Here is a 12,014-nt window from a genome sequence, read left to right as displayed (position 1 = left end):
AAGAGAAACAGCTGCTGATAATCTTGAGTGCAAAGACAGTTTACAGTCTGACCACGTACAAGGCAGTTGTAATAGCTATTCAACTTTCTGGAGAAAAAAAGCCAAATGGAAAAATCTACATCGGATCTTCCAACCAGTCAATGGCAAGGTCGACTACCTGTGCAGCCTCACATCAGCCCTAACGCTCTTCTTGGGAAACCTGCCCAAGGACTGACAAGGGTTAACTCATGCTGTAGCTACCTGATTAGGGGTTTCTGTTGTCTACTTCATGATGGATGAGAGCACCAGCTCAGTCAAAGCAAGCACACAAACAGCAATATGCTGACCCAAGCCCTGTTGACTGGAAAGAAGGCTTGGGGGGGGGAAGAAAAAAAAAACCAAAACACAAAATCAGGACACCTTTTTCTCCCCTTCCCCTCCTAGACAATAATGGCTCAAATCCTGTCTCTTTTGCTTTCTGACAGTTCTTCATCAATCTGATAAGAATTGTGAAGCAAAACCTATGCATTTTAACTTTTTGGGAAACTCCGTCCATATTAGATATGCATTCTGGATACAACAACTCATTATATCTAAAGCTGAAAGCAAAGGAAAAAAAAATGCAAGGACTCCAGTTAGCACACATCCATGGTTCTTAAACCATGGTTCTTAAACAGATTTGGTGTCAACAACAATTCTTAAAAGCTAAACAGCCAATACAGTTTTCATATCTATCTGACACGACTGTCGGAATAAAGTTTTCATTCCTTCATAACCCCAATCCACCAAGCGGCTAGCAAACAGCTCCCACAGCTCACTCAAAGTCCTGGATCTGATTCTCAAAGCTGTTTAAGGAATCAGGTTCCCATTTCCAATTTAAAGAAGGTAGATAAATTTTTTAAAAAGAATTAGAGGCTTAGACGTTTACACACCAATTAAGTGTGTGAGAGCCCAAGGATCATTAGCTTTCCACTAACTCGCTGTCAGAAGAAAGAAGTGGGATTCTGAATCAAATGTATATGGACACCCAACTCTCCTGGGTTCCCTCCTGGAACTGATCCCAAGTACTTCTGAAAATAACAGCCCTTCCATCTATCCACCAGCCGTTGGGACAGGTATGCTCCCCAGGACAGCAAAGATCATAGAGCACAAAATAAATTACACACGTGATACAGGAAAGGCAAACTTAGATGAAAACCCAAAATACTTTCAAAGCAACCTCCAGTGGAGCAGTCTCTGAAGTCTATCAAGAGTGGAAATGAAAGCCAGCATTAGATGACAAGGAAGGTGATTGAGAGTAACTACTGTGAAATGAATAAGGGTTATACAGACTGAAGGGCAGAGAAAAGGCCTTTTCTTCATAGGAAAAATAATGAAGTACTTGCAACTTCCCTTCATTTGAAACTACAGTCTCTAACAAAACGATAATATTTTTCTGCAATATCAGTTCTGTAAAAAACTAAACCCTAAACCATAAACTGAGAACTGCAATGACTTGTGTTGAAAGTGAAGTATGTACACAATGTTTCTGATGAACCAGGGAACAAAATATATTCAGCTGACAGTTCACTTCTAAAATAAATATGAGGCTATTTTTTTTGGTCCCGGAATTATTGAAATCTAACAGCATGGCACAGAAAGTAAGCTAAGAAGAAATCTTATTTAGAAAAACAGTGACATATTTATTTAATATTTTTCATAGCTGCTGAAATACTGATCTAGGGCATGCATACCCATTTAATTTCACATACAGATATGGCATGTGTCCATCAAAATTCTACTACACTGTAAAAGCCAAAAAGCAATTCAGCCTTCAAAATGCTGTACAATGAGCACCACATTTTGGCAAAGACTTCTGTATGTTCCGTTACAGAGGATAGATATTTAATCCATTACTCTCGTGGAAGGAGTCTTCTCAATTCATGAAATATTCAATTTATCTTTTTTCTATTACTCCTAGCCTGCCTCTGCATCTGGTTTATATCTGCCAATGTGTATTTTAGCTTTTACTATTGTATTATTATAAATATATTGCATATAAAGTCAAAATTAAGAGCAATTGTGTTTCTGTGAAGTATATTGTGTGTACATCTGGAAACAAATCACAGAGAAGGGTTTAGTGGTTTTGGTTCACATAGATTCCAATGAACTAAAGACTACTGTCAAACATTTAAACTTGCATAAATTCAATTGGGGTAGCATATATAAAACATGAACCCCAGAACTTTTTTAAGTGACAGGTAGGACCGACCACCACCCATTATTTCAGGTTGTGTGGTATGATAAAGCTGCCTTTAAAATTTGTTAAAACTATATGCAATTGCAGTTCTTTGGGCAAAAATGTTCCATGTCAAGTGGCTATGAGCTATCAAGCTTTTAAGCTTGATTTTGTTTTATGAAAATTGAAGTCAAAATGATCAAACTGTTCTTGGATTGAGAGCATGCGAAAACCACATACATTGTTTTTGCTACATTCACTTGTCTTGAGATCTTTCCTTTCTGAGCTATAAAGCTTTACCTCCTCTCTGGCCCTGACTCGAAAGAAGAATGAGAATTCAGGAGGAAAATGGCTTCCCATCAAACCACATCTGAAAGTTTTCTCAAGATATAAACCTTGTGAAAACAAAAATTACAGTTCACAGAAACTGATTAGAGAACGCTTAGCCTTGCCCCATCCTGCCCCAAAAGCTTTAGTCGCAATGTGCGGTGTCCTTACAGCCGAGGGTGTAACAACTGTATCTACAGCCTGCACCAGGCTGGACCAGCTCTAGGTCTGGACACCTGGACCACAAGCAAAGATCTCTTCTCCTAGATCCTACAGGATCCTGGATCCTTTTCTAACACGTACAAGAAAGAGATACAACCTGCGTAGTCCAAATGAAGAGGGGTCAAAAGTTGGGATTTCAGAAGAATAGTAACAACATAGGCAGCACAAGCTGCAGGGGCAAGAGTAGATACAGCATTTAAAGTCTAGAAACAGTAGGTTTAGTTGAAAGCTGTTCAAACAGACTGACCACATGTGGGAGAAAATCAGGAACAGCGATGACATGCTACCCAATAGAACTGAAATTTATCTTCTTTGTACATGTGAATTATGACATGGTATGATCTTTGATTATACACCTCCTGCTATTGTTTCCACAGGATTCAACTTTATACAGTACACTTTCACAAGTACAGTACGGTTATTCATAAGCTCTATCCCCGTGCACCAGTATTTAACTTGATAAAGAAATCTTACTAAGGAAACCCACTACGAATTTCCTTTTTAACATTTCTTAAATCCCAAGACCACAGCATCTGACTTCTTCACCAATATTAATAAGTTGGTGAAAATGAACAATTGTTCCAGTTTTCAGATGAGAAACTGGCACACACAAAGATCAAACTCAAAAGTATTCACCAATTTTCAAAGCTCAACTTGAGACAACATAAAATATTTTCTCCTGGTTCGAAGTCCTTGATGGTGTTTCACTCTTTTCATGGATTTTGGCTGTTTAGTTCCTGGCTATTAAGCCAGATTGAGTAATGTGCAACTCCTCTTGTATTTAAGAATCACTTTGTGATACAACATCACAAATAAGCTTTGCGAAAAAGAGACAGGAACAGAATTCAACTCTCCAAAAAGGCATTTTTCTGCCTTAACCATGAAATCACCATCCTATTCTTCCCATAGTTCTCATCCTCATTTGTAACACACTCCACAACAAAGGAGACAGGAGTTTCTGCACTTCGCAATCATCATATGCACCCAAGTCCACCCTGTGCACGGTATGAAGAAGAGAACCTGCAGAAGAATGCAGCAGCACAGCTGCAGATGGTCATAATACATATCCCTGACACTGTGATGAATTTTTTTCCTGGGCAGTTCTTCTATTGTGTAATATAGAACAACGCTTTAAAGAAGAACTAGAAACATATGTTCCGCACAAGTGACACTATCAAATGACTGAGATGCTAAGCACAGGAAGTTTGTTAAAAAAAAAAAAAATAACGGGACAAAGAAAACTGAATTAGTAACAGATTTTGCTGAGCACTACTTTCATTCTAGGGACACAGTGGAAAAATTTTTAAAATTATTTCTGCGCTGTTCATTAATTTCAGCCCAAACATTAAACATTATATTTCCACAAAGCAACTACAGATTAAACAGACCACAGGAAAGCAACTGTTTTCACTCATCAAGCTGATTAGCATTAAGTGGTTGAAGACAGGTTAAATGCTTTGCAACATTAATAGATTAAAAGTACCTTCATACAAAAGTAGCATCGAAATTAAAATAATGTATTTCAAATGTAGTTTTAATTCTGACACTAAACTATTTGAAGTTTTTGCATATGCATTATAAGATAACTCATTCCCCATCCCCCTCCATTTGGCCAAGACAAAGTTATGCAATCGAAAAGGCACATCAAAACTTCAACAGCTAGAATATTAAATGCAGTTCTTCATGTCTTCTGCATAATTGGGAGTAATTGATTTGCTTTGAATTTTAATGATGACTGTACTTAGAAATTTTGGTACCCTTATCTTAATTTCAATCTTGAATCCAGGCAAACTAGATATTATGTTTTCATTTCCTTATTAAACTGGAATCCATTAAAGCCGTGAAGGTGTTCCTGGCTTCTGGATTTGCTATCTTTGCTGACAAGGCAGGATACTGGCTCCTTTGCTCATGCTAAAAATGCAGTAAGTTTGTGCAGATGTCCACATAAAAGGAACAAACAGGAAAAAACACACACGGTCTGTGTGATACAGGCAGGCATTGCCAGCAGGGTGGCATGAAAGCATGGCTCCAAGACATATCACAGATGCTATGAGGATATATTTAGATGATAAAAAAAGCATAAAAGCAAAGCATTATCCTATTTATTGTGTTTAGGGTATGCTGTCAATCTGCTAAATACGAACTTAATTTAGCAATTAGGCTTCAGAATTCAAGTAATGTAATGTTACAGTAAACTAGTGCCAATCACAGTGAGCCTGCTCCTGGCATACAGTTGGATTGCAAGGCTTACTTGGTAGCTTCTAGCTGCACCAGGAACTGCCATACACAAACATGTGTGAGCTTCCAGCTGCTGTTTCCTGACTCACAGCCTGGCTGTAAGGGCTAGAATTTGATATAAAGGAAGGACATACTGACTTCTTTCAGAAGCTGAAGTAGGGAATGAGGGAACAGCAACCAAGAAAGGTAAGGAAGAAAAAGTCTTGAAGATGTGAAGAGATAAACCTGTCCCAGGCACTATCAGCAACCTATGAATTCAGAATAGCTTGTTTCCATTATGCTTTAGTGGTATAATCATTCAAGTGGTAACTATCATTGTAACATCTGAGCTCACTTTACAAGTACAGTAGCAAACATTACCAGCTCTCTCAAATAGGAGCCCGCATGCTTGACTCCCTCCAGCACCAAATTTATTTGCCTCAAGAACCGCAGAAAACTATCCAAGTAGGTTATGGAGACTAGAGGCTTCCTGAACCAGATGTTACCAGAGCTGGAGAAACGAGTTCTACATCTTGTTCTCATTGCAAGGAAGTTTTGGCCCAGAAGACGATTTTTCTTCGATATCTCACTGTGCTGTTCAAAGCAAAATCCTTGGCACGCACCTGCCTTTCTAATGCTTCAAGAGGCAAAACAAATGCATCAGAGGTTATTCACAGGTCTACAGCACTGAACATACCAAATCCTCTGCTGTTACTGGTTCTCCTTTCTTGTCATTAGCCACCACCATTCTTCCCAGCCTCTCCTTCATATCTTGCAGGCTGGTGGTAAGCGCCAGAATGGCCATAATTTCACTTGCTACGGCGATATCAAACTGAGCCTGTAAAAGAGGAATGAGAATCATGAACCAAATCAAAGTCCGGTCCAATACTCACAGGGAATCATCAGGAATAGACTCAAGAAAGACAGATTTCACACTGGAATTCAAACAAGTTCTAAATTGTAACCCACAGCTTTTGAGATTACTCAGACTAGAGTAACTTCAAACACTTTGTTTATAGTCCCTCATTAATGTTCTCCGTTACACTTCATTTACTTGGGGATCAGAGTCTCGCAGAGTGCTTAGCCCCTTGGCTCACATTATCCTTAGCAGAAGCTCCTTGAAGGACCAAGATTTTTTTTCTATGGCAAAAAAGAAAATCACCAGATGTGTTCTGAGCTTTACTGGCATGAGCACAGCATTGTGGGTTTTTTTTTTCTGTAATGCTCTCCAAAGGTTTTTTATTCTGGTTTCAAAAACATTCTTGTTACATTTGATCATTCTTCTTCTACATAAACTCAAAATTTAGAGTCTATGCTGATAGGTCTTGTGCTTGACCTATGATAATGTGAAATATATCTTTGACCCCCTTTTTTGCTTTAAATGAAAAAATATATAAGTTGAAAAAAACCCCAAGAACTGTATCTGGCATCAGTTCTATTGCTCTTGTAGAAATACGTTCATGCTATGCAGTATTTCAGTACAACGTAAACTGTGGTCCTTACTTTTCTTTAAGAGCTTGCAGTATACGTTAGCAGTATTTGTACTAATTTACTATTAGTAAAACCCAGGCCACGTGCTGTCAGAATGTAAACAGAGAAAAAAGGCAAGGTCACTGATGCATTATTATGGGATAGGAATGCGATGTTGGGGGTGAACAAGAACTACAGCTTCTTTAGTAATCCCTCTATCTCCAGCAATTAAAGTTTATACAGAAACTTAGTAATTGATATCCTACTGCTATCTATGTAAAAAAAGCCCTCAGGACTGTTTCTATGTCAGACCTCTACCAGATGTATGCCATACCGACTAATACCAGAAGAATCTGTTCTAACTGATGGCTTTGCCTGTTTTTAAGAAGCATCTATGTAGAGAATTGTTCAACATATACCTTACCATTCCTACCCATCTGCCTAGTACTTTAACAGCTTCTGCCCTTTTTTAACCTATGTTCCTGGTTTTAAGTTCTGTCTTGACAGCTACAGCCCAGAGCAGCCCTTTTCAGGCTGACCTCTATGTACCTGCATGTTAGTCAAAACTTCTGAAGACACCCGAGCATTCTTCTGCAGGGAGAGATATATACCACAGAAAACAAAAAATAATCCTGTAATTGAGATTTTCCGCATAGGGATTCAAATGAAATGCTGAAGTTACAAAGCAGATTTTCTGTATTCCCTGGAAGCAGTTCTATACCTAACAGAACAGCTAGGTACACAATGAACACTGTTACCATTGTGACGACATGGATGCTTCTACCTTTTCTGAAGTTAAGAATGCCGCTGGTAAGTCATTGCAGCAGAGGTAAGATAGCAAATAAGCCTGAGAAATCTATGCTCAACCCTTATATTGGAATATTATCAAGCTTTATCAGGATATTTATCAGGAGACAAAAATTTTTTTTCATTATAATTGTTTCTATATAAACACAAAAAAGATGGGAAAACCAATCCCAAGTAGATGCTCAGAGTGACATAATATTTAATTGAAAAAAACAGGCACAAAAGACTGTGGTAGCAGGTGCTATTTTAACTCTAATAACCTTTATACACCTATGAAGTGCTGACAGAAGCCTTAGCTGTAAAGTCAGGTCTCTACTGATGAAAGGATCCACCCACATGGATTCAATTGCAGGATCAAGGGCATCAGTCATGTAATACTCTTTAGAAACCACAGCATCCCTGTTCATTAAAATGCAGAGTTTTGTGCCTGCTGTGCTTTGCCATTTTACACAGGTGTCATTGATTTTAAGAGTGCTAGAACATCACTCCAAATATTTATAAAATGCATCTGTTAACTATGAAGTTCTGTTTTCTCTGGATCTCCGGCTAGGCTCTGAAATGAGTCTTCCTAACTGTTCTCTGTTTCTTGAGTCACCAAGTCCATGTTAAAATGTGAATGGACGTGCATCAGTCCAACACATCAAAACTGAATGCATCAAGGTCATTTCAGCCAAAACAGTACAGAAGCAATGTTTGACTGCCATATGTCAACTAATACTCCGTAATAAAACAACCTATATTTAACTCAGCAGTATAATTACAGTGGTAAAATGCTGCACAATAAGGCTGGCAGAACTTGGCTCAAAGCTAACAATCACATTGAGTCACTGAAACAAATCTAAACATAAGAAAACTTTTCAAGTGTTGAGGGAACTTGTACCAAGTATAATATTTTGTACTTCCACCCCATTATCAAAGATGAATATTAGCTAATACTGAGTTTTCTGTAATTATAGATAGAAAAGTCTCTACCCCATGTGTTCAAAACCAAAACAAGTGAGCATTTCTAGTGGAAGATGCCCCTGCCCATGGTGGGGTGGGGTTGGAACTAGATGATCTTGAAGGTCCCTTCCAACCCAAATCATTCTATGATTCTATGACTTCTCTCTCAAGCTCTTCTTTCCAATTCAACTGTTTTCCCTGCTGAACTGAGCAAAAACATTAGCACTACTTTTTGGTCTCTTTATTTAGGCATGAAGCCTAGAAGAAGTCTGAAATGATAAAGAAAAATTAAAGACAGGATTTCCAAAAATGAATGAAAGCCTTATCTCTAGCACAATAGCTATTTACTTCACCTAAAAAATAGTCAGAACCTCATGAATTTCATGATCCAGAGTATTGGATTACAATATCTTCATCAAATCAGGAGCAACTCCACATCATCACAATGAGTTTGTTCCACCTGGCATTGCTGTTCCACACTGCATCGTTTCAGAAACGGATTTACCCACACGACGCCAGGAACACTTGTTCAGATAGTGTTGGAAAAGTCTGGCTTTCCATTTATCAGTAAGTTCTTTAATAAACTTCCAGAAGCTCTCATACAGTAATGTAGGTTAGCTTTTTACACTGCTGAAAAGTACATACGTGCTCATTTTCTGAACTATCTCTTCAAGCCCACATATGAAAATTAAGCAGATTCTCAAAGTTCTTACAGTTTAGATCCCAAAGCTGAGATGCATGGCAGGGAATGAAAACTCTGAATAAGAAGCTAATGGTCATTTTCAGTCCTCACCAATGAGACCAACAATACATGATCCACTCCTCCCCCTAATTCTTTAACATTATCTTTAAATCACATTGAAATTACAGAAATACTACATAAATAGTTTGATGGACTTATAAAAAGGAAAGTGATACAAATTACCCTTTAGAGGGCATAGGGGTACCTTTTATACTCATAGGACGACAATGTGGAACCCCCAACATATGCAATTTTTTTAAGTGCTTTCAACACATTGTGCAATATGCATTGGTTTCTGTTTCTGAAACTTCAGACTCAGCTACTCATTGACACAATCAGTTTCACTGCAAGAATGGTATACAACAGCAACAGACGTTTGCATTGCCATTCAATGAAGTATGCTGAAAGAACTGCAGAAACCTCTCACAGCCTCTAAAGCAAAGTCTGTCCAGAATGCGATATATTAACTGCCTTTACATACCTGACGGACAAATCCTTTCTCTGTCTTTGCCTGCCCAACTGTTATTTTGCGCAGGAATCTGTCATTTGTATCCACCACTGAAATAAGGGAATAGCAAAAGCAAAACGTGTTAACAAGGACTCACGGATGTGGATGTTTTTCCAGGCATACCTGTCATTATACCTGTAAGATTCCGCCACTTGAACAGCGTAACCAGACAACCACGTTCCTTCATGTTAGCATTACCACTGTCTTGTTTTCTCCCTTCTAGTTGATACCATTAGACAACAGGCAGAAATAACTCAAATACAATTTCTCTGAACAGTACTTGAAGCTGACAGATTCTTAATATTCTGACATACAAATTAGTATTTTACCTAAAAAAGAAAAATCTGTCTTAGTAGGCACAATGCACCTCAGACCTACCTCAAATCATTTACTTTGTTATTTGACTTGTTAAGAATTGATTTTAAGACTGCATGCTGCAGGTTAAAGTTGGTCTGTTTCTCTTTTAAAGGATGATTATGTTGTCAGATTGGTTCTTCCAGACAAGTCACTTTCTTGGCCATCACAGTAACTAACTCCACATTCAGCTGCATAGCATTCAAAGGAAGTTTTTTCCAACTGCCAAGACCAACCATCTGCTATTTAACACAACTTCAATTTCAGACAATTGTATTTCCAACCTGGAAACACTTTTGGTATTGCAAGGGCACGTCCAAACCATCCTGTGGAATTGCTAACTTCACTAACAATCATCGCAAGCCAAGTTCTCCAATTCTGCACTGACAACACTCAACTTCAAATGTGCTTTTGTAGGAACCAAAAGGCAATACTGAGAATAACTGAAGAGCTCTCTCATCTGCTGAGAGCTAATCAAGACGTTTCTTAGGAAGAAACATCAGGATAATGTTTCTGTTTGTTAGAAAATGAGACCAAACTCCAAAACCTCTCCTTCCCAGGAATGGCGATCCCTACAGAATGCAAAAATCCCTCTTTCTTACAGGCTCTTTAGCCCTACAAATGTTTCAATTTGCACCAAACCTAAAAGAATGGGTGGAAGGTACTCTTGATCAATTCAGCCTGTAGCTTGGCAATCAAGTTAATCTTCTGGTAGATGTAGATCTGAGTCCTGTTCATTTAGAGACAGAGAACCAATGAACCTCCAGAGAAGCTGTTTGTACTGAAAGTCAGTGAAATCACCTCCACCCACTTTTCCTGCTGCTTTTGGAGATTAACAAACTCGTCTGTACAGAAAAGGACAACATAATTACCCAAGAACAAGAGGGACTTTGAATCTCAGTACTACACAACCGTAGTTGAGGGTTGTGAGTGAGCTGGGAGAAAAGCAAGATTTAATCTACTTCCCCTTTTTGGGCATTTCTCATGGGCTGATGTACATACCATACGTGCCTTCTTCCCACTACATGGTACTTAGGCCCCTAATTTCCTCAGGAATTCCATTTAAGGGATAGTGCAACACAGATTTGGTTAACTCATTTTGTTTTCTATTTGTATATGGTCATACTCTAAAATACTACAGTAGTGGCAGAAATTGCAGAACAGAGCCCGGTACGTGGAAGCAGTAGCCTCGTACTAAGCTGTGGTACCATATGCCACTGTGAAGCCATATGCCAAGCTGATCTCTCAAGCACAAACTTACCCCTTCTTCTCTCAAGTCTCACGAGCAGCCTTAAGCAGACCTAAACGTCTTTCGTGCCCACCCAGGCACTGCTGAGAGCAGGAATTAGCCTTCCTACTAGCCTGGGCAGCCAGTGGGCTGCTTTTTATCTAGCCTTCCTAGTGAAATCATGCAACCTGAACAAAGAAATTTTAACTATCCCTGCAACTCTTTCTGGTCGCTGGGACACGCTGGTTTTCTCACCATGGTCAGAATTTGTTTCCCAGTAAGATTCCAATAGCTGCACTTAGAAGTAGTAAAATAAGAAAGAGTTGGGTTTTGCCACAAATGCAATATTTCCTTCTCCTAATTTTTCCTCTTCCTTACCCAAAGTAAATGTTTCGGGAAAGTTTAGGTTCAACCAAATGTTAGGTTTAACGTATCTACTTCCTTATCCTCTAGAAATATAAACAGGATCTGAATACCAGGGGAAGGGTAAGTAGGGGGAAGCTTTCCTTCTTTTCAGTATGTTGTACCTGTCCAAGTTAGTATAAGATGACAATGAACTTTAAGCTTGTGACACTTCTAAGGAAACTGGTCCTGACTAAAACTGATTTTCAGGCAATCCGATAGCTTTCTCTTCTGCCCTACAAATTCCCTGGTATGTAACAAGCTTCACAGACATACGGATTGTAGAAAGAGTCCCAAATAAAACATTTTCCAAGTTATCTGAAACAGTCCTAAAAAACATTTTTTTTCTGAAATGTTTAAGATACGTACATCATATAGAGTTGTGTGGAATAAAAATTTCACTAACATTGTTTGAGATAAATGAAATAACTCACTTGAGGTTAACAGCAGTTGAGTAGTGTTGCCTCCTCCCAAACCCGTGCTGATAAAAAACGTGAGTCATATTACACTAAATATTTATATTATTCCTTCATCCTAATACAGGTCTCTTCCATGCAGACACACTGTGTGACTAATAAAAAACACCTTGTGCCACATC

General features: G+C 38.6%; 1 protein-coding gene across 2 annotated transcripts in view; it reads right to left on the bottom strand.

The window, feature by feature from the left end:
• Positions 1-12,014, bottom strand: part of MTHFD1L (methylenetetrahydrofolate dehydrogenase (NADP+ dependent) 1 like) — a 161,758-nt gene that overhangs the window by 104,356 nt on the left and 45,388 nt on the right. For both annotated transcript variants that reach the window (XM_054194419.1, XM_054194418.1), the window contains 2 exons: positions 9,406-9,482; positions 5,661-5,801 (listed from right to left, as the gene is read on the bottom strand). In XM_054194419.1, the coding sequence (XP_054050394.1) occupies positions 5,661-5,801; positions 9,406-9,482 (218 nt within the window). The remainder of the gene's footprint in view (positions 1-5,660; positions 5,802-9,405; positions 9,483-12,014) is intronic.

This window comes from Rissa tridactyla, chromosome 3 (assembly GCF_028500815.1).
Source record: "Rissa tridactyla isolate bRisTri1 chromosome 3, bRisTri1.patW.cur.20221130, whole genome shotgun sequence".
NCBI classification, from domain to species: Eukaryota; Metazoa; Chordata; class Aves; order Charadriiformes; family Laridae; genus Rissa; species Rissa tridactyla.
This window is presented reverse-complemented; position numbering and strand designations above follow the sequence as displayed.